We start from the raw sequence: 27,277 nt of genomic DNA, 5'->3' as shown, positions 1-27,277 counted from the left end.
CTCTGGGTGAAACGCTTTCCTATGGCGCCAACTAGTGACTCTCTGCGCCAACTTAACACACCGCACATATGCAACTTCGCCGTTCAGCGCGCATCTATTCGTTCAGTAAGGTTAAGCCTAACTTCGCAAATAATAATCATAAGTCGCAGTTGCTTATGGCAATTCCAATATTATGCCTACACAGAGAAGTCAGGAAAACGAGAAATTCTAGTCCGTCATTATCTTATGAATTTACATCTGTATTCCGGTGAACATCCCTGCTTTGCCCATCTTATTTCTCTCTCTCTCTCTCTCTCTTTCTCCGGCCTGCGAACCAAGGCCTTAGTTGACTTTATAGCGTTTGCTGATTTATTAGCTTTCAGTTTTTTTTTATTTAGTCCAAAGCAAAAATAGCAAATTATGAAAAACTTGCAGAAACATGCCAGCCCATTTGAGCATACGTGCTTCCAATAAAAAATGGTAATGATCGATGTCTTTTGATAGCCAGTAATGAAGAAGAAAAACGCTTCTCCAAAATAAAAAAAAGAAAGTTAATCTAGGAGAACTTCGGCCGCCGGGATGTATGAAGTCCATTTCGAAGAAGAAGTTCTGCCCACGTCGTGGCACAAAATCTAAGCCACCTAACCTGCCTGATCCGTTTGGGAATGGCTCTTGGAAAGTCCTAAAGTCGTAAACGCTTAATCAATGCAAAGAAGAAGAAGAAAGTGAAAGCTTAAAAGTATAAGTAGAGCGATCATGATAAAAAAAAAGAAATTGTTTAGCCTGGCTTTATTACCTTTTTATTTGAGTAATTTGGGCGCGAGCGCGCGCTGTGCACATGAACGCGCACTAGCCTAGTCTCTCGCCTCAACACCTCAAGAGCGGAAGTGCGAAAAAAAAAAAGAACAGAAAAGAAAGAAAATAAATAAATAGGCTTGAAGCAAGATGTGCGCTAAGTGCGGCGAGGAAAGGCCCCCAGGGAGTGCGCGAGCCTGGCGAGTATAGTGCTGCCGAATATTCGTTAAATTTCAATCGCGGGGCCATTTCCCGTTCCCGGGCGGGCTCCCTCGGGAACGGCGTGATTAATTTAGGTGAGATCGAGACCGCGAGAGCAGCCAACGCGCCGGCCCTCTCTTCGTCCACCACTTCACTTTTCCGAGTGGCGGAATCTTCCTGCACCGAAGCTCTTTCCTCGGCGAGCGATGGAGAGTGAGGTAGAGAGTGAGGGAGCGGGAGGAACGCTCAATTGGCGAGGCGGAAACGGCGCAAATTTGCCAAATCCGAACAGGCGAACCGCGCCCCAGCAGTTGGAAAACTCGCACTATGCGCGACATTGCTCGCGGCAAAGAAAGTGCGGCAGCGGCGCTAGGCGAACGCGTGTGTTCGTTCTGCTTCGGTGGGAAGTACCGTGAAGCCGCTGAGCCGGCTGCGTTCTGCTGCCGGCCAAAACGAGAACTCTGTGTGCTCTGTTCACCCATAGGCACGGCTTCTGATTGGCCATACTGCCCGCGTTCACAAAGCGCGATAGCACGCTCTTTGTTTGCTCCTGTGTGTGTGTGTGTGTGTGTGTGTGTGTGTGTGTGTGTGTGTGTGTGTGTGTGTGTGTGTGTGTGTGTGTGTGTGTGTGTGTGTGTGTGTGCGTGTGTGTGTGCGTGTGTGCGTGTGTGTGTGCGTGTGTGTGTGCGTGTGTGTGTGCGTGTGTGTGTGTGTGTGTGTGCGTTTGCGTGTGTGTGTGTGTGTGTGTGTGTGTGTGTGTGTGTGTGTGTGTGTGCGTGCGTGTGCGTGTGTGCGTGTGCGTGTGTGCGTGTGTGTGTGTGTGTGTGTGTGTGTGTGTGCGTGTGTGTGTGTGTGTGTGCGTGCGTGTGTGTGCGTGTGTGTGTGCGTGTGTGTGCGTGCGCGTGTAGTAATTTTGAAAACATATATTGACACGCGGACTTGTTTATCTTTTACTGGTGAGCACTTTTCCCCGTCTAACAAATGTCATCGCTGAGCGCGGGACGCGCCCACATGTATCGGAAGTTTCACCGAATGTTATCGATGGTTCTGCTGTCACCGAAGCTTGTGTAATATGATTCCACGTGTGACGCGAATTGTGTAGAACTTTCGGTAAGGCACGCGGGCACCACCGATTACTCTTGAGCCTTCGATGACTCGTGTATAAAAGCCGGCACGCTTGACCGGCAGATAATATTTTCGACGATCGCCGACTTCGTTCGTTGCTATCGCCGTTCTTTGAGTGCAGCCTGTTTTTGAGGGCACACGTTCGGCCAATAAAACGATAGTTATTCATTGCCAGTTTTGCTGCTTTCTTCACCGGCACTACTACGTGACGGTATACACTTGACAGGAAATGGAAAGCGAGGAACAGGCTGGCAACTGGCCACCGGAAGGTGCACAAGGCTTGGCTGCTCTTCAGAAAGGAGGAGACAGAAACATATAAATTCAAGATAGTAAGAAGGGGAGGAAAGAGGAACGAAAGAGTAAGATGAGAAATCTCAAAAAGTAAAAGAGAACGCACACAGTACAGGTCACCCACAGTAAGGCTGGTCCCTGCAGGCGACGCTACTAAAGTATGTTAAAATATAAGAAATATTGTCTGAGGTTTTGTCATCTGAAAACAGAAATAAGCTACAAATGAGAACATCAGTTCGTTTCTTTTAAATAACTGTGCAGAGCCCGATGCGCCTGATCGCGTCGAGACGCACAACCACTGAGGGTACAAACATTCATCGAGTGTCGTGCACCGCAGGACAAGGGGATGATAGCCCCTAACTAGCGACGTGTGCTGGGCACTGCAAACGGGACACTACAATATCAGGTGCTGAAGTGCCTCGCATCAACCGCAAGACGTACACGATGGGCTGGCCACGCATCCTTGCCGGTATAAGCGTTCGAACGCTTTCGCGCAGACAGCCGTTAGATTAAGCAGTGGTGCTCTAGCGCGACGACGCAAGCCTCGACCGCGAAGACGGGGCGGGAACGTTCCATTTGCGACGCGATGGTCTAGTTGCTGCTTGAGCAGGTGGCGACAAATCAGCAGAAAAGCGTCATCAAGCTTTCACAAAATTTCGGGGCAAACACAGTCGTTACGAGCGAAACTTTAAGCCAGTCACCAGAATCTTCATTTCCTGCGATCCGTATACGCGTGAATGTATGCGTTGGACAATGCGAGATACTCCATGCCATGCAATTTTGTTGGCAGAGTCAATAAGGCAGCGCACGACTGGACAATCAATCTGACTGCGTTGTAATCTGCTAAGGGCCGCGCGGGAGTCGATAAAGATGGCAATCTTCGATGTGGTTAACCCCTCTTGCACGTATTGCAGTGCAACATTAATCGCTGCTAGCTCCACAGTTGTTGACGAGGCAGGATGAGGTATATGAAATATACGCCGTACTTTAGTCGGAGGGCAGAAAATAGCTGCAGAGGCACCTAGACCGTTGCTGTGTACAGATGCATCTGTGAATACTTAAAGGCAACTTGGAAATCTTTCGGACATGTGCGACTGAGCCAATTGGAATATTGCCGAAACAGACATATCAGACTTTTTGTGTATGTGAGGGATTGTGAGATAAATTAGGAATACGTGTTTGGCGATGTCTTTCGGAGGCGGCGGTGTAAACGAAGCAGCGTATTCAGAAATACCAGCTGCGATGTAGATAAATAATGCCGCCATTTTTTTCCATGCGAGAAAACGGGCGTTGAATCAATCGATAAGGGAGCGATTGACCATTTGATGAGCGGTGCAGAGCTCTGATACAGAGCTCTCTGGTCTGCTTGCAGCCTCAGGGGTAACTGATGCGCTTCAGTGAGTAATGCAACAGACTGCGCATCACGGGGTAATCCAAGCATTAGCCGAAGGCCAACGCGGTGATCTCGTTCCAGTTGGGCAATCAAACTAGGAGGCAGGTTCAGGACTGGCATCGCATACGTCATGCCTGCTAGTACAGATAACTGGTACACCTGCATATCCATTGTTTTGTCGCAGCCGGTCTCTCTAGCAGTCGAGGCAACTACACATTTAAGGAGGGATTGCGATTTGCGTCGTGGGAATTTAACGGCAGGAAGCTAAGAGGTGCGATCATCCACAATTAAGTTCAAATAACGGTGTTGCTCACCCAGCTCATCGGCGTGTCGTCAAGGTAAAGTCGGCTCATTGTTCGACGAGCGCGTTGTGTAGGATGATATGGTATTGCAGGCAATTTAGCAGGTGATATCTGCAGGCCAACTTCACCCAAGTACTCTGAAGTCGTGTTCAGAGCTCTTTGCAAACTTGCAAGAAGTCGCAGACCAAGGTGCGAAGGGCGGCTTATCCACGGAGCAATATCATCTGCATATATAGCTGTGCTCACAGGGCAGAAACTGTTATAGTATTAAACTAAAATGGCGACTTCAATTCTCTGCAAATGAAACATCACCTTTTACACATAAAGCGACAATGTAAGAAGCAACGATAGGAGTGACGTAAGAGACAGGAAGACAGCGACGTAGATTACAGAGCAAATTGAGGTAGCCAATATTCTAGTTGAGATTAAGAGAATGAAATGGGGGGGGGGGGGGTTAGGCAGGCCACGTGATGCGTAGGACATGTTTATTAGAGTTGCAGAATGGTTGCCATAAGAGTGGTCTATTACACGAGTAGTTGCAGAATGGGTGCCAGTGGAAAGGGAGCGCGGTCGAGGACGGCAAAAAAAAATAGGTGGTGCAATGAAAATAGGAAATTGGCAAGCATATGATGATGTCAGCTGGCGGAAGACAGGAGTAATTGGAGATCGCTGAAGCTTTCGTCCTACAGTGTACATAACGTGGCCTGACGATGATGATGAAGGAGAGGCAAAGTAATAAGCAGGAAGGAAGGAAAAATATAGGAGGGAGCGTTACGTCACGCAGCCAGCCTTTGCAAGCGAACGCTCCGTGAAGCCACAGTGGTGGCCCAACACATGACCTCTTGCATCGAGATCACGGAGCAAGAATCGAGATTTGCTGAGGCGCTTGGTTCACAGTGGCTATGCCAGTATTTTTTATTTGGTGCGTGCTTGTTCCGCTGTCCTGCGGTGGCTGTGCCTGCAGAGCGGGAACACTAAAACCAAGCGCGCGCTTTAACCTTCGATCACGTGCTCGGCCACCAGGTTGGATTCAATCGCGTTGCGGTAAGCTTCCTGCTATCTTTTTCCATCCTCCATGGTAATAATCACTTGAAACGCCAACAAGCTGAAATATATCGCACACTTCTAACACCTGCGGCTCCTGCAGGAAACGTGGGGCCAAAGTAAATAACCGCTGAAGCAATGCAATAACCACAGGCATTATTATTATTATTATTATTATTATTATTATTATTATTATTATTATTATTATTATTATTATTATTATTATTATTATTATTATTATTATTATTATTATTATTATTATTATTATTATTTGTTTTCAACACATGTACAACTAACAGAAAAGGGAAAGCGAGGAGCAGGCTGGCAACTGCTACCGGAAGGGCCACAAAGCCTGCCTACTCTTCAGAAGGGAGGTGACAGCAACACTGAAATGGAAGATAGGAAGGAGGGGAGGAAAGAGGAAAGGAAGAGCAACAGGAGAAACCTAAAAAATAAAGTAGAACACACAGTACAGATCACACACAGTAGAGCCGATCACTGAAGGTGATCGGCTCTACTACTCTACTACTCTACTCTACTACTATAGAATGTTGAATAAGATAGTTTCGACGCTACAAACGTGAACCTAAGTTAGTTAACGCTAGAAAAGTAAGGAGAACGCGATGAGCCTGATCACGTCCAGACGCACAACCACTCGGGTACAAACATTCGTAGGGTGTCGTACACCTCAGGCCAAGGAGATGATAGTCTTTCACTAGCGACATGCGCTGCGCAATGAAAGTGGGACATTCAAATATCAGGTCCTGAAGAGTCTCGCAGCATCCACAAGACGTACACGATGGATTGGCCACACGTCCTTGTCTGTATAAACGTTCGTGCGCGTTCACGCAGCCAACCCTCAGTTTGCGTAGTTGCGCTCTAGCGTGGCGTGGCAAGCCTCGACCGCGAACACGGGGCGGGAACGTTCCATTGGCGTCGCGCTGGTCTGGATGCTGCTTGAGTACGTGGCGACGAATCAGCAGACGAGCGTCATCAAGCTTGAACAAAATTTCAGGGCAGTCACAGTCGTTATGAGCGCAAGTGGAAGCCAGTTGATCAGCCTCTTCATTTCCGGCGATTCCTACATGTGAAGGTATCCATTGAGCAACGAGAGATACCCCACGGGATGAAATTTTGCTTGCAAATTGAGTAATGCTGCGCACAATTTAGCAATCAATCTCACTGCGTTGTAACATGCTAAGGGTAGCGCGGGAGTCCATAAAGATGGCGATCTTCGATGTAGTGGATTCCTCTTGCACGTATTTCAGTGCAGTATTAATGGCTACTAGCTCCGCAGTTGTTGACGAAGTTGGATGAGGTATTTGAAAGATACAACGTACTTGTGTCGAAGGGCAGAAAAAAGCTGCAGAGACGCCTTGACCGTTGCTGTGTACAGATGCATCTGTGAATACTTGAAGATAATCAGGAAACCTTTCGTACATGTGAGACTGAGCGAACTGGAATATTGCCTAAACGGGCACATCAGACTTTTTGTGTATGTCAGGGATGGTGAGGTAAATGGGGAATACGTGTCTCGTGGTATCTATTGGAAGCGGAGGCGTAACTGAACCAGTACGTTCAGAAACGTCAGTGATATTCATAAATAATGCCGCCATTTTTCCCATGCGAGATAACGGGCGGTGAATCAGACGATCAAGGAGTGATTGACCATTCGATGCGCGGTGCAGACGCTGAATATGATACAGAGCTCTCTGGTATGCTTGCAACCTCAGGAGTAACCGATGCCCTTCAGTGAGTAACGCAACAGATTGCGCCTCTGGTGGTAACCCCAGCATTAGTCGAACGGCAATGCGGTCATCTCGTTTCAGTTTGGCAATCAAACTAGGTGGTATGTTCAGGACTGGTGACGCATACATCATGTCTGAGAGTACAGATGACTGGTAAACCTGCAGAGCCGTTGTTTGGTCGCAGCCAGCACCTCTAGCATTCAAGGCGGCCACACACTTAAAGAGGGAGTGCGATTTGCGTCGTACAAATTTAACGGCAGGACGCCAAGAGTTGCGATCATCCACAATTAACCCCAAATAACGGTATTGTCGCACCCACGAAGAGAAAGGAATGCGTACAGATGCAGTCAGTCATGGGGAGGCTTGCGTGTGTTCATATGCATTCGTTCATGTCATGCATAATAAGTTAGTATTCGCGAGGCCACTGGGGCTAAGTAGCATTGCGCTCGGTTACTGCTACTTGGTAGGGCGACCGCCCAAAAATGTTCAGTGCTGTGCCTCCCAATTTGCTGCGCAATAGTTCAGATGTTCCACTTGCGCGAGATACACATGGCGTACGCGGCGGAAGATTTCAACCTGCCCAATCCTTAAAAACTCTATTGTTATGCCCATGTTCTTCAACCGCCTGTGCTAACGTCTCATTTACCAAACCAATATACGTTGGTGGTCGAATTGACAAAGTTTTCCTTCTTAAGAATATTTCGTCGTCGGTGGGCAGCCTCCGCTATCAACACATTCGTTGTCGACACTGGACAGCGGCGCCTGTTCTTATTAAGAGCTTTATTCTACAAACTGTTTTGTGAACACGGGATCTGGTAGCGAGCACCTTTTATTTTTTTCTTCAAAGGAAAAGAAAAATGAAAACCAACCCTGGAGTGTCGCAATGTTTTGGGCGGGCCGTGAACGCATCGTGTCTTGTAAAACGCTTCAAAAGCCTTCGAGCTACGACATGACATCTATAGCCGTCATCAATTCAGGAAGATTTCTGTCCCGCAAACAGCCTATGCCTGGAGGCAACCTAACCATTAAGCACAGGCACCATCCCACAATACCGCACTGCACACGCGCTCCGTGGCTTCGCGCTGCACAACATAGTTCCCGAGAGACACTGATATTGAAAGAGGTTCGTCTCTGGGCAGACGTCGCGGAAATGAAAGAATTTAATTGGCTGACGAATGTGTACAAATTCTCTACGGGAGGGGGGAGTGACGATGTTTTTGCCACTGTATCTTTAGGTTATCACCAACTATAGTGAATTTCTCCTCAAATTAGCTGGGCTCCCGCAACAGTTCCCGCAAGTTCCCGGCACACTGCACGTTACTCATAAAAAAGCTTTTGGGGGCACAGGAAGCGAAGCTCCGACAGAGCGTGAATGAAGCAGGGAAAAACAGAGAAAAGAGGGAGTATAAGGTAGTTGAGGAGGTATGCGGAAAAGGATCGGCGAAAGTGAGGGGAACGAGCGAAGTGGCTGGCCAAGTGCAGACGGCACGCTAGAGCGCCCACATGCACGCGCGACCACCTCGAGCGGCTGCTGTTCCGGCACTCTTCCGGTGCGTATGCGCGCCTAGTTCGAGAGCATAAAGATACGTAAGAACTTGGCGAAAAAAAATGAAACGGTGTGAATAAACAACGGAGAAAGGACGAGGAAGCAGCCGGAAGGGGAGAAGAAAGTTCTAGATGTACTGGCGCTCGAGGGTGGGCGAGGTTCCGGGCAGGCACTTGCACACTGGGCAGAGAAAAAGAAAGAAAGGAAAAGTAATGCCGGCAGAAAAGTATTCGAGCGACACTTCTTCGGGTGGGGCTTGAGCCAGAGCACGCAACGAGAGAAGCACGTAGAAGCGCGCTGTTACGTCAGAGATAACGGTGCCACCAGCCAGCTCGACAAGCCGCTCCCGCGGAAAAGCGAGATACGCACGCGCCCACTGCACGAGCGCTTCGGCGCGCGTGCCTGACCCCCCCAAAAAAGGGGAACCCAAAATAAATCTCGGAAGCCAAACACGGGGCGTAACAAAACGCGCGTGAAACGTGCCCACACACGCGCACAGACGCTAACCGTTGACATGTATAAATAACGCTACCGAGGCCGAACGGAAACGTGCGAAGGCAAAAGGAAGGAGGAAGAGCAGGAGTGAGGCAATACGAAGATCGACGCTCCGCTTCTGTATAATTGATCAACTTCGCGAGAAAAAAGTGAAGCGAACGGGATCTCTACCGGAGCACGCTAATGATGCGACGTGGCACGCTCGCGAGGCGGTGCCGCTCGAACGAGGAGAGCCGGCACCACTATACATACACGCCTGGTGTATAGTGCGTTCAGGCTGCTCTTCCAGTTGCTCCGTACCACCGGCACATTTGGGGACATTGTTTCTCGATAAGCAGTGGCAGTGTCCGCAACTGACGGATCGCGAGAAAGAAAACAGGCCTCGGTACACAGAGTTTAACGAAGATGACATACAAAAAAAAAAGGGGGGGGGGAGGTAATGAAGCACGTTGTGATCGCATGAGTTTTTCTGCTGTTCGTCATGTTCAAGCGAAACTGTAGCATGAATATAACAAAACTCGGGACAGTTTAATGAAATGAGTGGTTTCGCTCGATCGTTCTTATCATCCGCCGTTCGAAGCTGTCCAATATCGGTAATAATGTGGGCATACCACCTCTCTGACCATTGACGAAGTGCGAAATGGAATAGCACTGGAATATAATTATGCTTGTCTCTATTTCATCAATGTCCGCACGGATATATTGTTACGGAGAAATCATCCACGCACGGATGCACGGTGAGTAAGACATGTTCAAATACTGATTTACAACCGAGTGCCCGTGAAGGGCGACATCTTTAATGCAATGGCAAATCACCAAAGGGTCTGTGATGTTTGAGGTGCGAAGGAAAAAAAAATTACTTGCAATGTGTGCCACGGCGCACGTACTTTTGTTTTCCCCGAAGAAAGAAGCTGCTTGCCTTACAAAACAGTTTCATTATCCGTTATTTCATGACAACGATGTACGAGTAACTTCGTGCAAAGCAAACAGGCTTATTCTTTTGCACATTGAGAAAAGAGGGAGAATTATTATGAGGGAGAAACTGAGGGGTCGGCCTTAACGAATACGTTCTAGCCTGCTACTCAGCATTGGGGAAAGGGAAAAGGGAAACAAAAGGAAAAGAATAAATCGATGGTGATGATACGAAAACAAAATGCATCAATAAAAAATAACACTTAACCGTAAACACTTATTGCAAGCTTATATCCAGTTGGGCGTCTCTAAAGAAACACAGTAGTCCTAATGACCTGGCAGAAGGAGTGTACTGGCCATGGTTGCCTTTTGACTTGCTGTACTTGTAAACAAAAAATAAAAATTGTAAAATTGCGCTGATAATCTAGCACAAAGCACCGTACTCGCGAAATGCTACGTGAACGACCCACGGATACACCTTACGCACTAAGTTTGCAATACAGGACCCAAAAATTAGAGATAATAAAGTCGTATAAATCACAGAAAAGTGAAACTTTTTCAGCTCGTGACAAGAATTTATTGCTGAAGTTTGGTAACTAGTATTACTTAACAGTATTCTGTAGGTTTGCTAAACTGTTGAACTGCGCGCTTGCTTGTTTAACATTTAAGCAGAGCTAGCAGCTGTCACACAAGCAAGAACATTGAAATGGGCTTAATTGTGCACACATAGAGTTCAATAATCTTTGTGATATCTCGTCATATCTTGACGAAAGTGCATGTTGCTTCTAGAAACTAACGAACTGCGTTTTTTTTTTTTTGTCAGTACACCGATCCAACGTGTTTAGTTTCAGTCTTACTATTTGCAATTAAAGGAAAAAAAGTTATCGTAAAGTATATTACGTGATGTTTACGAGCTTTCAACGCGAATAACTTATGAGAGATGTGAGCGTGAATGATGAGGGGAACCGAGGGATTCGAATCTTTATAACAATCATGTGAAGTCAGCAGACATTGAAGCCAGGAAATCATAGATGAAATAAGCTTTCTCGTTGGCCTGCTGATTCTTTGTGTGAGAGATAAATTTACAATAGAAGTAACACTTTTAGCAAAGAAGTTTCAGTATATTAAAAGATAACTTTGCCATTGGTGGGAGATGAACTGAAAATCTCCTCGTGGCACTTACCTGGCTCTACCAATTGAGCTGGGGCGACGAGAGTCCCTCTGGCCACATTATTAGGTATTTATGCAATGCACTTATAACCAGCCTTTGGAGCTTTATCCAGGGCCACTCATAGTTACGGCATCAAATGTTGAGCACCTAATAAGCCCTTGTTTATTAAATAACAGTTAAATTAACATGTCAGCGTGTTCTATGAACTTTCTGACTTGATTTTTAAACACACAAGGAGAGATACTAGGATCGCTTTTAAAAAATCAGGAACGTATCTGTCGTCCGCAAGCGCAACATGGTCAAGCGAGTAACGCTGACTAGTGTTTACCTTGTGCCACGCATGAAACGTCGTTCTATACAGGGCGAAAAACCTCCTGTCGCTATTTACTAAACAAGAAACGAGTCAGAACCCGCAAACGGCAAGCACAGGTTCTTACTTCGAATACTCCCCAGCAATATATTTCATTTCTGCGAGAGTGTCCTTTTGAGCGCTGCCGTCTTAAACGTTTTTCTTTATTTAAGAGCAACCTGTTGCGTGTACTTCTGCTGTGCTCTCGTTACTATATCAGTTCACCAAGGTGCCTGCGGTGCTTGCAGAGTCTTTCTGTCGTCGAGCCAGTGCTTTCTATCGTGCCATGATTAAACTGTGGTGAATGTGAAGAAGTGGAACCGTGGGACTCGTTCTTTTTTTCTTTTTTTTTTGGCAAGCACAACCACATGAAGACAACAGAACAGCACTATGGAGGGCGCCCTCCACTACAGGCCAACCTCCAGTACAGTGCCTCTACAAGGCCGATTTGCTCCATTACCTTTAAGAGCTCTGTCGCTTGTCTTCTTTATTTTTCCTACACTCGTTGACATCACTAGAGTGCGCTTCGCATTTTTCATTCTCCTCTGATTCACTCTCTTAGAGTAAACTTAGAGTTACCCTCTTAGAGCATTACAAAGTCTTTCCTGTGATCAAGGACCTCCTTTCTCTAAAGTTTGTTTTTTCTCAAGTACGATTTGCGTGCGGCGGTGCATGCTTTACAGGCGGCTGTTTCGCCAGTGAGGTTGAGTTTACCTCCTGAAAACGCCGAAAATAAACGAGTGAAACACATATACAACGTAAGCAAAAAAAAAAGATATAAGAAAGAAAGGCAAAAATAACGCAATATCAACAATGCCGATGGCGAATAACTAGATAAGATGGAGGGAATCGTTTTCGAGGACTCCAACCTAACGTGTACAGCCGGAGGCAGTCTTCGCGGCACTGTTCGGCATGATAGAGCAACCAATTATATTTTAGTGAGTTGCAAAGTTCGCGAAGTCATTGTCATGGAATACAGCGCAGCCCTCTTGGAAACTAGTTATTCTTGACCCTAACGTCAAACCAGAGGAGCTTTAACTCGATCTCGCGCTTTACTTTTTTCGTTTCCTTGAAAAGCCCTAAGGCATTCTTGAAACAACTGTTGTAAAAACTGTACGAGTGGGCTGGCTTAGAAAAAGTCACACAGTGACATAAATGCGTACGCATACGCCTGCCAGGTCGGGCAAGGTTGCAGTTTCCTCCCCATTTGTAAAATAAAAAAAAATAAGAAAGAACCAGCGTCGCTATTAAACAAAGAAGTTAAATGAAGCTGGCGGTGTCATTTAAATACGCGACGGGAAAGAGAAGGCAATAACAGTGGCATTTCAGAACAGGTTGTACTCGCGCCGCTGGGAATATTTCCTCGAGGCTAAAGTGCATGAAACACAGTGAGTCGTATATTTCGCGCAATAATGCGCCAGCTATCACTATTGCTGCTTTATACCTTTTGCAAGCTTAAGATGTTTTGTTTTTCAAGCTGTTGTGTAAGCGATACACTCGTCAAGCTGCTTATGCAACTTCTTCTCCTCGGCCCTCCCTATGTACTGGATAGGCAAATAAACAAAGGACTTCAACCTCCATACTACGATGCTGGCTTTAAATGTGAGTAAAAAAAGTGACGTTGAAACACAAAACGATAACAAAAAGTGGCGATGAATAAGGAAAACCGAAGTGTTTATTTATCCCTAGGGCAAACAAGGAAAGAACAACAGTTATATAGCTCACAGAATAAATGGAATTATCACTACTTCCCTTCTTCTTATCGCAACTACAAGTAAACACTAATTGCCCACATTCGCAGTCCCGCACTGCATTGTGTTGTTCAAACGCTTATCCTCTTGCTGTTTCTTTTCTCAGGTGTTTCTAGAACTATATTCTGCCACGCTTTCTGCGCCGCCCTCGCGATAACAAATTTAAAATGAGCGAACACCTCACACTCGGCTTGCTTCTGAGCACAAAACGAGAAAAAAAAGAGCGCGTTGCAATCTCCGAGCTCAGTCTCTTCGACTGCCTCAACAATACACAGCAGCAACGAAACCGCTGAGATGAGGGAGCCCCTGATCTATGTAATTGCCTCGCGCATGGAAGTGGAGGAGCTTTTGCGGTAGTTCCAAAGGGCGAAGTTCCGAAACACGAAGCCATTTAGAGGCTTACCTTGCAACGGCGTCGTAATCAGCGCGATGCGTTGCCAACCAACTGCAGCGCGAGGGCAACGTTGTGCCTTTGATAGCGGAGTCTGCGCGTCCGTAGCAGAATGGCGCAATCATTCCCTTCGCTGCTGGATAAATAATGCTTGCACTGCGTTGGCTGCTGCTCATACGTCTGCCACTTTGTTACAGGTGCAGGTGTATCCAACTATCTTACTATGCTTTATTTCTATTAAGAAAAAGTTAGACTTCCGAGTTAAAAAATGACCATGCGGCCATGCAAGCAAGGTGTGCTCTGTAGGGTGACGCTATATCCAGCCTCTCCCCCCCCCCCCCATTTCCCGTTTCTTCTATTGTTCCTCTTTTCCTCCCTTTATTTCTCTTTTTCTTTTGCTAGTGTTTTTCCATTAAGAGGAGGCATGTTTGCTTTTCTTGTTCAATATTCAAGCTGTGAGAAACGTTCCGCAACGCTGGATCAACTTTTGCTGTTAGGGACTAATGCAGATATTTGTCGCCATGCTGCGCTTGCGTGTTTATCTCTTTTATTTCCCATTGGGGAAACATCGCCTTTACTACCCTGTTCACTTTTTGTGTAACAATGTGGCTTCGCAGCATGAATAAATGCGCCTGCTTTTCTAACTACTCATTTGCAATTCAAACGCTTCGAACCCTGGTGTTTTCTCGATATGGGTCTTTCTTCTTTCAAGGGTGCACTTTAAAATAGGAATAATAACAGCACAATATTGATGCCAGCATCGGTAAGAGGATAAAGCGATAGGACGGACAAGTATAAAACTTATGCTGAATCTTTGTGGATCGAAGGGGTAACATCTACAGGCAGGATAAAGGAGAATATATATATATATATATATATATATATATATATATATATATATATATATATATATATATATATCGGTCCTATAAGGCAGTCGCTGAGTGTTGCTCAGTGACTGCCTTATCAATCTATCTCCGAAGAATTTTTCTTGTCCGTTTTATCACTACACTGGAAGCGGTAAATGTGTGCGAAAACGTGCCATCCAGAAATTCTCAGACGTTATGTACATTATCACGCTCGCACAGTACGTTGCCGAATTTGCGTCTCGCGCTGCTTCGCCGTGTTCGTTGTAGGCGAGCGATCTGTTAGCTTTTGGACATGTACAGCTGCTTAACCCTTTGACAACATACACTGTTGGGAGATTCGGTCATTAATGTTCAGAATAAACAAAGAACACACAAATAATATATTGCAACTAGAACGCAGACAGGGAACATACAGGTAAATTCCACACGTAAAGCCATTAGCGCAGTGGTTGTCGCAAAACCGGCAGTCCAAAGTAACAATTAGTCGCAAGTCAAGCACAGGCCCCATATTATTCCTCGTAATTGTTGTAGTTATGTTCGTTTTGTTTTATTTTCACCTTTTTTACGAGCAGTTAAACAGGGTATAGTAGTGGTATAGTTAAGCTCGTCCTATATTTCTCTTTATTTTTTTTTCTTTTGCAAGCTGTTGAACTCAGTAAGGGGCATAACGAACCCTAACTTGAGCGAAACCATTCAGCTACAAGGCCCACGACACCAGATGAGTGTAGCTTTACTTCTGGACAATAAATTCATTACGAGAAGCGCAGACTGCAGTGAAAGCCACGTTTAGCATGCAGTTATAGCTGCCTGACTACGGGTAAAGTAACATTGATTGTAAAGCAGTTGCGCTTATAAACGAAATCAAGGTGAGAGGCGTTTCGGAACGCGTACGGGTTCCGAAACACCTCGGCGTGTTCCTTTCTTTTTTTTCACCTTGACTCGGTCGGTGTCCGCAACTTCATCATGTTATCCGACCGGACGAATTTTCATCCAACTCTTCAAAACATTGATCGTACCACGGTGTCACAGTAGATCGCAGCGAGACATGCACTTAGCGCTATCCAACGTACCTGTATAGGCTTCCCATCGTGCGAGTGGACCTGTCCGGCGGCCGCCATCATCTTGAGCGCCATCCAGGCGGCCTGCTGTGCGTGCGTGTGCACCTGCTTGCGCAGTCCACTGGCCACGCAGTACGCGTCTCCGACCGTCTCGATCTGCGAGGACGCGGCGCGCGCTGCACGTTACAATCATCACTCGGTAGGAGTGCCAAGCGCCACGCTAGCAGAACGACAAGTTTGGGGTAGCTTAGATGCTGCACCAACTGGTAATATCCCATAATACCGCAGTGGCTCTACGGCTGTAATAATATGTGTAAGTGTTCGACGGAGCTCACTGGCACGTTCACGATGCCAAGTTTGCAGACATTCAGTTGGAAATAACCGTTGTTTATAAACCACTCTAGCGTCCCCGTTTATATTGCTTGTGGTTGAAGTCCAGCAAGGACAGACTCGATCGCATCACCGTACCAAAAAACTTTGGAACATGTGCTGGTAGACATCTTCGAAACAACACATCAACACCTAAATAGCTAGGCGAGATGCTGAGGCCAAAGCAGCAGATGACCTGCAACAACAGTGGCACTAACCACTCCATGGCCAGGCTCGAAAACATGATTAAATACGACTGGTCACCTGCGCATCTTATTGCCTTCAATGCTAGCTACGCTGAGCTCAAGCGTATTTTTGTAAATGTTCAGGCGAAAATCTGAAGACGCAAGAAGATTTTTCGTCTAATTTTTTGCTCAGGACCGGGAGAACAACCACGAAGTTCACTTTGCACTTACGTCTGTAGACACCGCAATTCACCTGTCAGTTTCAGACGGTCCAGTTTGGCTGAAACGAAATAGCTTCTTTCTTAGCTCACGCGCCCCGACTATTTTGTTGTGGGTGACAGTTAAAGTATAGGTAAATCGGAAGGAAGTAAAACCAAGTAAAACCTTCGCGCTTGTCACCTGAAATTGTCAATAAGTTGGGAGAATCCACCACACTTACTACAGACGTTCCATTTTTTGAACCTTACACCTTAATTACAGCAATGATTACGCCTATGACGAAATAAACACTCTCTTGAGACCACCACGTTTTGTTTACTCAGCTTTTATTTCTTTGCTCTCAGCCCCGAAGCCCTACAGATAGGAGTGCGGTTTACAATACATAGTAAATAACACACTGAATGTGTTTTACCCATCGCTATCAAACCAAGGCTTGCACGACTTCTTAAAAATGATGGGGTTTTTAGGCACCAAAACCACTTTCTGATTATGAGGCACGCCGCAGTGGGAGAGTCAGGAAATTCGGACCACCTTGGTGTTCTTTAACGTGCACCTAAATCTAAGGACACTGGTGTTTTCGCATTTCGCCTCCACCAAAATGCGGCCGCCGTGGCCGGCATTCGATCCCGCGACCTCGTGCTTAGCAACCCAACACGACAGCCACTAAGCAACCACGGCGGGTGACGACTTCTTCGATCAGTTTAAAACACTGTCACATTTGCGCAATCTGGACGAAGTATACATCTATGAGCAGTTGAGCTTGTTGCATCATGCGAGCTGCCCATCCCTGTTGCAGGTGATAATCGGGATGTTTAGAAACCACGAATCACATCTCACCAGAATTACACGCGTATCGCAAGAGGCATCAAACCTAGTATACTGCGCAAATGAAAATGATTAATGACGTTCCTCTGGCGGCTACTGCAGTATTGGGCTCCAACCTCCTGCTTTCCAAAGCGTCGCCAGGCTTTGATCTTCTTGCTGTTGTATGCCTACTTCACTTTAGGGAATATTTTCTTGTTGCACTAAACATATCCATGTAGTGCAGCGAACACACGTGAGAAATAATTGTAGCGCAAATGCACACATGTGGCATTATTCGGTTGCTTAGCTGCAAGTGTATACTTTTGCCACGTCCCGTCTTCCCGCGCTGCCCTATGTTGCACTCCTCCAACGAGCAGACGGGCTTTGAATCGTAACAGATTTCTCAATGGTATTAGGTGGAAGCCAATATTCAAGTAGGAGGAAGAGCAGGTGGAAAAACAGAAAAAAATGTGCAAGGAAGTTTTCCAGTGCAAAAGCGGTTGGCCGCCCTGTGCTGTGGTAATGGGCGTACAGAAACCAACAGAACCCATCTCCCTATGAATGCCAACGTTAACGCGATTAGCATTGAAGAAATGTAGCGACACATCGTGTTGACAAATTGCTCACTTCTGCGAAGCCGACTTCTTCAGTTTTCTGTTGCCGTAATCGTCACTTCTCTGTAGCCCAACGCACCTCGCTCAACGCACGCTCTGATCCCATTCTGTTAACTTCCCTTCCTTCTCCACAATCGGCTGTGTTTCACGCCGACTCCTTAACTCCTTGCCTCTCGTTCCGCTTCTATATATGGTCACCCACTATGTGGCACATAACCATTCTGGATGACTGGCCAAGAATATTCACACACCTTGTGTCACAGGACCCCTTGCACATACCCAATCACCCAGGTAGTTTACCTTCACGTTGTCTATTCGGGCACTTACCTAGTGGCATATACCCACGGACCAAAGGTTAGCGTGAAAGAGCTTCGACACGAACGTCGTACCGAAAAATGGGCGAAGTTTCTGAATGATATTATTTGTAATAAAAGTAAAGGTAATATGAGAAGGAGAGAGAAGTAAAAGAAAGTGTGCGGACAGCGCGACGCAGCATGTGAACACTCAAAGACTCTCACAAAACCTGCACGTCCTCGGGAACCGGAGGAATGCGTTTAATGCCTTCTGGGATGAAGACAATCTAGATCGGTGTGCCAAGGTTCACTTCTCCGACGTGGCGTGACTGTCCGGTTTGATTTGCGCAGTGCAGAGTTGTTTTCTTTGCACGCTGTAGCAACGTATAGCCGTTGCAGATGAGATGTTTGATCGTCTCCTCGACGTCGAACTTTGCCGCATGCAGGACTGTTGGCCATTCCAACGCAGTATCAGTAGGAGTTGGCGGCTGCCACGCTGAACCACAGAAGGCAGCAAGGAAGCGTTGCTTCGGAGCGTGTTATCGCAGGTGGATAATACAGAGCTGCAGATGCGTGCACAAACTGTGGAGGCGAGTGTTCGTGAATTGGGTTGAGTTTCCCCTGTGTGAAACTCACGCGCCAGCGAGGCGAATCTTGTAGCTGCATCCTTTCTCGAAGGTAGTAGTGTTATACATTTTACACTGTCGTGGGAAGAACGGGTGGACTTATCAGCGCCGTATCCAAAGGCGTCAAGCACAGTAGTTGGCATTGGTAGTCTCAGTGACTGTAAAGGTAGCATGTTTGCAAGCAACGCAAGTGCGTACATATGTATTTATTTCCTTACACCGTGCACGTCGCATGGCTAATTTGAATGAACAAATCACAAAAGACACTGGCGATATTTCATCGGTTCGAGACAACCCAATGGGGGCTGTGACATTTGTGTTTGTAGAATGCCCGTGCTTGTTGAGCAATAGTCGATTACAACTGACACTCGCCAGCGTTGCTTGCGGCGTTTCTACAGCCTGTGCTGTTATAAGACTCCCTTGTTAGTATAAATTTCGTGAGCGGGGTTCGTGGTAACGTCGACACGCGTAATGCAATGGCCCGCACAGCAATACAGGCGTGCTATACATACAACGCCGACGGAGTGCATATAGCTGAGTTCGAATGATTGCATCAACCCGACCCTAAAGACAGTCACACGTGCCACTTCTCGCGATGGACGGGAAGGAACTCGAAATATGCTTGCGGCGGCCCTTAGAAAAAGGCTGCTCTTCTCGTTTCACGCATCGCCGCTCTCTTAAACGACGGGCAGAAAATATCTGCCTCAAGCAAAGCCTGCTTACAAAGGGCTATATGAAATCCCTTCTGCACTTGACTCTAGCAACATTTGCCTTTCTTCCTCGCGTCCTTCATTTTTAAAAATATGCCAGCGATGCTGGCGCAGTCCGCAGCAAGGAATTTGATCTTATTGCCGCCTTTGGAAAATCAAACAGAACGAACGCCGTACCTGGGCAGCTGAGGGATCCATGCGCTTTAAACAAGCTTATGAGCTTTAATGTCAAGCGTGCCGAGCCTTACCATAATCGCATTTCCCGCTCGGCATACGTTCCCCGCTAGCGGTTTTTTTTTATTTATGTTTATTTTTTTGCTGCCCTCGAAATCAAATATGTACGTCATGCCAGGGGCCCACGAGCGAAAATCTGCTCGAGCACGTCAATCGATAACGACGGTTCGTTTGCCGGCTCCAAAACAAATCATAGCACTCATCTGTCGTGAATACCCCCTTGGAAACAGTCGCTTCCTAATATCACAGCGAAACGCGTACAGTATACTCGGACAAAGTTTCATATACAGCGAACTTAAGCAAACGGCACTGGCTGAACAATGGACGTTGGGTTTGTATTTATGCAGCGAACTCGTAAAACGGGGGAGGATTTGAAAAAAAAAAAACTCTCCACGCGAGAGCGGCTTATTCATGAACGCTGCGCGGGCGTCAGCATCATTTGCATTGCTCAACGGCAGAGCGCGTGAGCCAGACCCGACAAATTATTTGTCTCCCCTTCCCCGACTCCTCTTTCTTTTTCTTTTTTTTCTTTTCAGATGCGCGGGCGCATGGTTGTAAGGTGGCGTTCCGACACCTCAACGCGCCATCCAGAATGCCCCTGGCATGACGCCAATATCGTAGCACGCTCGAACTTCTAGAACATGACTGGAATTCATCCCTAGAACTGTTGCCTTCCTGTGTAATTTCTTTCTCCTTGTCACATTTTCTTTCTTTTTTTTTGGTCCTTTTCGTTATCCCTCATTAAGAAAGTGCTGTATAAGGTTCTTTCGTTTTCATCTTTTCTATGCGCCTGGACGGCAAACAACGCGCTTTTTGATCCCTAGGGTGCGATGTGTTTGTGGCGTTAAAGAAAAAACACTAAATCAAACTCATTAATGCGACGCAAACCTAATTACCTTCCCAACGTCTGACGACGCAAGTTCTGCCAGAAACAATGAGCAAATCAGCAGAATCTTTACTCTGCAACTTTGCTCTTGAGCATAAGAGAGAGAAGCAAAAGAAAAGCGGGTATGTTAACCAGCCAAGAGGACGGTTGGCTGCCCTACACTGGGGAAAGGGAGAAGAAGAATATAAATAATAGAGAGAGGGGTAGATACACGTGCACGGACAACACTACAGAGTCAAAGGCGCTCGCATAAGACGAACGTTCTCAGAAAGCACAAAAGCGTCTTCACTGCCTTCTGAGCCGATGATCGAAAGGGACGGTGTTTTAGTATTGTCTGTCCACTCAAAGGACGATCACATAGTTTCCTGAATGCGTTAGACATAAATTGTCTTTGTGCTTCAAATTGAGGACATTGGCACAACAGGTGGTCAACGTTCTCCTCGCAGCCGCAGACTTACACTTGCAGGAATACCAGTCACTCCAATTCGTGCCGAATAAGCGTTTGTGAAGGCAACTCCCAACCACAACCGACAGAGAAGAGACGCTTCGCGTTGGTATATTCCGGCCGGAGGTCCGAGTTGCAGCGAAGGGTCTGTGCAGTCTGGTGCACCTCGCATGCGCGGTATCGACTGTGCGCGCTAGGATGCGAAGCTCCTTCGCGACGTCTGTACTTCAGAGAGGAACGGGGATGCAGTGGTCTTCTTGGTTTGAAGTCCGAGGTGCCTTATCTACGTCATCATTTTCTACGATACCGCAATGGCCTTTTATCTCTCGGAAAGAGATACCTTGACCTTTTTCTCTCAAGTGATGTATAAGCTTCGCGATTTCGCACGTCTGTTGATCGTTAGTTCCGTGTCGGAGAAACGACTGTCTACATTGCAGGGCCGGCATTGAATCGCAGAAGACTGCCCATTTTCCGGGACTATCTGTGTTGATCACATGAAGCAGACCGCGAAGAGCGTAAAATTGTCGTTGAAATAACGCAAAGACATTACGCCAATTTTTTTTTTTAATGAACAAGATTTTAGTTTATCATGCACGAACTCGGCGACAGACCGGCCTTATCTCTAATTTTTCGAGTCGTCATTTATGCAGTTTCTATTGCGAAAATTCAAGGAGGCCCTAGATATAAAGAACGGCAAACGAAATGCGCTCAAGGGTGGTGCGATGTAAATTTTTTTCTAGTCGGCGTACAGACGAGACGTTGAATTGAAGAAATGAAATTCGCCTGCTAGTTCCGGGAGGCATGCAGAATCACCATCCAACACTTAGCACTGCTGCGTGGCTATGTTTGTGGGTGCTTTTCAAATATGTTTATTTTTCTAATAGAACGAATAGCTGTGAATAACTGCAACTTTAGTAAACGACGACATGCTTTTTATTTGTATACATTGTAAGACCGTATTCTGCGGCCCTGATTTCTTTGATGTTGTGCAAGTTATAATCTAAGGCCAGACAATCTATGCTAAGCATTGCTTTTCACGTGTACGGTCGGGTCTGTAGAAGTTTCTTTCGTCTATTACACTATTTATTTATTTATTTATCTATTTATTTATTTATTTATTTATTTATTTATTTATTTATTTTATTTATTTTAACGTATCAAAGCAACTCCGTGGCTATTAAAGACACTGTAGTGGAGGACTCACGACTAATTTTGACTGTCTGGGGTTCCTTAACATGCGCCTAAAGGTAAGTACACTAGCCTTTTATTCTCGTCATTTCGCCATAAGGTTGCAATATTTCACGACTTGTACACGCCGTGAGGTCTCGAAATAAACATGCGTTAAGGCAAGCTGGTCTTCCAGTAAATATTCGAACGCGTATCCCCACAGTGAGTGAGCTGTATCATAGTGTGAGCTGAGTACGAATAAGTAACTAGTGTCACTTATATCCTTACTCTGAGTCTGACACGCACTGACGCGGTTCACTAAGCAGCTCAATAGCAGCGCAATGCTATCTCTTCAATTTCGTTTTCAGCAGGTTTTTCTTTTTGCGCATAGCACCCACGTTCTTCTCACTCATTGCCGTTTTTTCAATCAGAGATAGTTTATCAACTTGGGGCAGAGCGCAGTAAAAGTCTTGGCTCAAGAGAGAACTGTCTCTCTAGCGCGCATATAGCATGACGGCGCGTGCAAAGTGCCTCTGCGAGCCATGACAGCAGGAGCGTCTCGCGAAGCACAAAAGCTGTGAGACAGCTGGCGTAGACGTGCAGCCACTGCGGATGCTGCCGCCGCCGCTCGGTTCTGTTTGCTCATACCCGCAGAGTCCGCCACGCCGCGTACAGAACGAGAAAGAATAGTCGAAATGCGCGAGCATTTCGGCATCACCACGTTCACGTTTACCAAGCATACACGGCAGGCTGTAAGAAGAAGACGAAGGAAAACCACCGGCGTGCCACAGATGACGGCGCACGAAGGAGGCGGGCGGACGTGAACGAACCCAGAGATAGGCAAATCGAGGTGCTTGCTTCCACCACACGTCCCCCCCCCCTTCTTCCCCCTCCCCTGCCCACCTCTCCTCTTTCTGCCCGTTCACAGCCTTCGGCATACGAAGACGAACATAACCACCACTGACCCTCTTCCTCGCTTATTTTTTTTTCTTCCTAGAAATCCCTACGACTCGGAATAAGGGAAGGCGAAAAAGGAAAGACGCCCAATGACAAATCGGATTTTGGAAGGACTTCCCGTCCTCCGTTCCCGAGGCTTTTCTGCAGCCTCGTCGGAATAATTTTCCGCTGCAGCGTTACCGGTGTTTTGTTCTGCTTTCTCGGTTTTTATATACCGGCCTCGAGTCTTCCTTCGTTTTCTTTTTCGGGTTCCTCCTGTAATATTGGTTTCTACGACGTTGGTTCCTACGACGTGAAGCGGCGCGGCTGGCCGTAGCTTACATAACAAGTTGGGAGACTTGCGCGGCGCGCGAAACGAGCGCCACCAAGTGGCGGACGCGGTGCTCGCAGGCGCGTGACGCTGCGCGTATGCATGCGCGTGCGGTGCCCGCTTTGGGATTCAGGGCACGCAGCGGCCTTCCGTTATCGAGGCGTCGCTCGCCATCGGGCCGGGCCCAGATTCGTATTCCAGTTGTATTATGGAAAGCCGGAAGGTTATTATGCGGCGCGGGCCGAGAAGTGCTTACGCCACTCTTGGTGAGCGGATTAGCTTTTCTTTCTTTTTTTCTGTGATGGACTTTTAATTCTTTTTTTTTGTTTTCAGACCACAGAACGTAATAAGAGTGCACCGTTGGCGTTTCTTTTTCTTTCGGGTACTCGAAGAAGCGATTCCATTTCGAAACTATGCAAAGAGCACAGAACGTGCAACAAAGACAAAGAGGAGGATTGAATTTTTCCCATTTGCTCGTTAGGGTGCTTGGCTATACATGAAGCCAGATATTTAAACACCTTTTAGAACAAATAGTTACACGTCATGTCGCTAAAAGAAAAATACAAACTAAAAAAATTGTTGGCTCTCCCGTAGTCGAGAGTGGATGTAAGCATGAAATGGCGACGAGCACAGCAGATTGGTTGGAGATAATACTAGGCACAATCTTAATATGGATGTAGTGCATGTTCACAGCGACACACCACACCACACCATGCCATACTGTGCACTGGTCCATATGGACGCTGCCCAGCTAAAAGGAGAAAACCGGCTGAACGCCGCACGACAGAAAACGAAAGCCGCCAGGGAGACAGATCGCACTGCCCAGCTAGAAGAAGAATGCACTGAATTCTGGGATTTTACGTGCCGAAACCACGCGTTGATTACGAGGCACACCGTAGTGAGGGACTGCGGATTAACTGTGACCACCAGGGGATCTTTAACGCGCCCTCAATGCGCGGGACACTGCCGTTTTCGCATTTCACCTCCATCGAAATACGGTCACCACGGCCGGGATTTGATCCCGCGACCTCGTGCTGAGCAGCGCAACACCATAACCGCTAAGCCAGCGCGGCGCGTAGAAGCGCCTGAAGGAGACGCCACGCAGTGTGGCGCCATCTCCCGAGCTCACGCAAAAACCCATGCCGCAGAGCTCGTGGGCCGCTAGCGTTCAGCGCTCAGCCCCAAAAGATGAAAAGGAAGTCCATAATGTCCATAATGGCTTTTGAGCGTCGCCCCATTGGAAATGACAAATAAAACTTCAGCGTACTAGGAGTTACAGCTTGAGAGATATTGTGAACATTAGGAAGAACTCGGAAGCAATATTTTTTCTAACTTCTTTGGGCAGTAATTAGGGTATGTAATGCGGTCCTGTATAAAGAGTTGGGGGCCAGAGACCGCATTTTTTAAGTTTTCATTGGTTGCCCGGATGATCTCGTTTTGCTCTCTGATACTCTCGTTTGAGTGCCCGGATAACGGCTCTGGCTTTTGCTCAAGGTCACTTGAAGGTCGGCGGCATTTGAGCATTTCATGCTTAAAAACAAATACCTTTTCGCTTTTCTCAAGATAGATGCTCATTAACACAGCGTCTGGTTGAAAGAGAAAAGCGAGGTTGGAAAGGCAGCGATGGTATTCAGAAATATGACATGTTTTCTATCCTATGTGGAAGAAAAGAGATAAAGGACAAAGAAAACAGAGAAGTAGAAAGAACGTAAACCTGGAACCCGAATCGAATGTCACACGTAGACAACATAAAACGAAGAAGCGTACTCGCAAACAGATGTCCATTGAGATTACTGTCAATGTAGCCTGACCGTTGGCGGCCAGGACTTTTGTAAGATTCTTGTAGAAAAAGCTGTTGTTGGCCCATGCCTGAGCAAAACGTAGCAATGTTACGCCCAGAGAGGGGCAACTGTTGCAACAGTGTGGCATATTCAACAGCTCCCTGCGTGTCGCTTTCAGCATGGCTGCGTTCGGGACGAGACCCAGCCGAAATTACGGCGGGTTATAAACGACTAGTACGTGAGCGTCCTTGGAGTAGAGAGAGCACACGCCCTCTTCCTTCTTCACTGCAGTGTAAAGAACAACTCACTACGTAGCAATAACCACAAAGAAAGCTTCCCATAGCAGGATTTTGAGTGATGTAGCTCCAAAGTGCACAAAATCTAACAACCTTTTTTTTTATCTTGTCAGTTATTGGCAGCCCTTCTTTCCAGCATAGAAATAAGACATTTCGTGCTGAGAGGAGTAACGAAATTGCTCACTTTTGCCTTCTACACGGAAAAAAAAATGCTGCTAATGAGATCAGTACCCATATCAATTACTTTTTGCTCCTAAATCAAACCTGCCGATATTCGGCGAGTCCATTGGGTCGAGCAAGTGGGGAAACTGTCTGCCCCACGGACACAAGTGTTCTTCACGCTTTCATCGGTTCCCGAGTACAGACGTACCGTAAGCAACACATTGGTGCTGTTGTACTCAGAACTAGGCACTTCTGTTCCCTCCGTGTATATTCGGTGTCCAGGCCCTCATTTCTTTTTCTATTTCTCTTTTTCTCCTTGGCGGTCTTCATCACCGTACTTTCGCCCCTACTGAATCCGTCCTGTATGCAACGCACCCTTGGAAGGGAGTGAGCGTAGCATGGCACAGAACGTTCATCATCTAACGAACCTTACAAAGAAGTCTTTTCTTTGCATGCCCATGATTTCTCTCGGCTGAAAACGAGGACGGGGCACCATTTTATTCAATCATGTTACTGCACTTCCACAGTGCATGGCAGTCTTAGAAGGGCGGTGCACAGCGCTAATGATGATGCACGCCCGGTTCAAGAGTACTTCGTCTAGTGCGTACGTTCATTTGTGAGAGCACAAACAGTCCAATTAGACGTATCTGAATGGCTCTTACAAGATAAAGGTGCGCGAAAAAAAATTTCGAGATGAACTGTACGAATGTGATGATGGGCTATTGATTTTATGTATCCCGTGTAAGTTATCCTATTTAGGTGGCATCTCCAAAACTGGGTCAGAAATAAGCAGCAAAATCAGAAAAACGAGGTCATGGCCCAGTTGACAGACTGCCGGAATCAGGAGCGAGCAAGGTCCGGCTCTTCGCCAAGCCAACTGTAGGCACAGGACGGGGGTCTTCTTGTTTTCTTACTCATTGTGAAGAATACTGTTTGACCAGATTGCCCGAGAGCCTAAGTGAAGACGGCTACATACAGGCTATGAGGGTGTTACGTTGTGAACGTACAACAACTGCAACAAAGCGAAACAAAGTCAGCACCATAGTGGTGATAGTAAGAACTCGATGCGGGCTGAATACATCTGCAAAAATAAATACATACATTTTTAGAACGACAGCTCAATGGACATTTCAACGATGTAAGCTAACGGAAAATCAACTCAGAACTGAGAGCAACACTACATAAGAAAACAAATTAATTTACAAGACAACAAGAAAATGAACGACGGAGGCAGCAAATATCTGCCCTCCGGCTGCCAAGTCATATTTAAAAAAAGAAAAAGAAAGACAATGACAAAACACATAGTAACACGGAATGAGTCCAATGCGAAGCAATATTAGGGCGCAGTACATAATGAACAAAACGTCATAAAGAATAAAGTGAGCTCGAGAGAACCAACCTTGTAGACGTCCAGCTCTCCACAGAACTGGTCAAACTGCGTGTAGAGGGCGTTGAGCATATTAATGACCATCATGGGAGTGGCCGTGGAGCAAATGGCCGTGAAGCCCACGATGTCCGAGAACAACAGCGTCACCTGGTCATGTTGCTGTGCCTCCATTGATTCTCCTGCGCAGTGACACCGTCATGTGGTACCCAGCACAGATGCGTGTTGTGAGTATCCATGCGCTCTCAGTGGCTGATTATATTATTTTAGATATTTACATAATAGGCTGTTCTTCGTACAACTGGCACTCAGTTTATTTGTTTTTAAATAAAGCTGGCGTTATGCAAGGCGTGCCAACGCTGTTACGATAACAATCCGACAAAAAAAACTGCGGTTACGAATAATGGAAATCATT

General features: G+C 46.6%; 1 protein-coding gene and 1 long non-coding RNA gene across 4 annotated transcripts in view; one reads left to right on the top strand and one right to left on the bottom strand.

Annotated features, from left to right (window-relative positions):
* Gycalpha99B (guanylate cyclase 1 soluble subunit alpha 2) overlaps positions 1-27,277 on the bottom strand; it is a 218,480-nt gene that overhangs the window by 9,169 nt on the left and 182,034 nt on the right. For all 3 annotated transcript variants that reach the window (XM_075689146.1, XM_075689145.1, XM_075689144.1), the window contains exons 7-8: positions 26,878-27,044; positions 15,433-15,576 (exon numbers count right to left, since the gene is read on the bottom strand). In XM_075689146.1, coding sequence (XP_075545261.1) covers positions 15,433-15,576; positions 26,878-27,044 — 311 coding nt within the window. The remainder of the gene's footprint in view (positions 1-15,432; positions 15,577-26,877; positions 27,045-27,277) is intronic.
* Positions 1-27,277, top strand: part of LOC142579180 (uncharacterized) — a 159,838-nt gene that overhangs the window by 29,184 nt on the left and 103,377 nt on the right. The gene's annotated exons all lie outside the window — the stretch shown is intronic.

The sequence above is a fragment of the Dermacentor variabilis genome, chromosome 4 (genome assembly GCF_050947875.1).
Source record: "Dermacentor variabilis isolate Ectoservices chromosome 4, ASM5094787v1, whole genome shotgun sequence".
Taxonomy (NCBI): Eukaryota; Metazoa; Arthropoda; class Arachnida; order Ixodida; family Ixodidae; genus Dermacentor; species Dermacentor variabilis.
The sequence above is the reverse complement of the archived record's forward strand: the minus strand, read 5'-3'. Positions and strand labels throughout refer to the sequence as shown.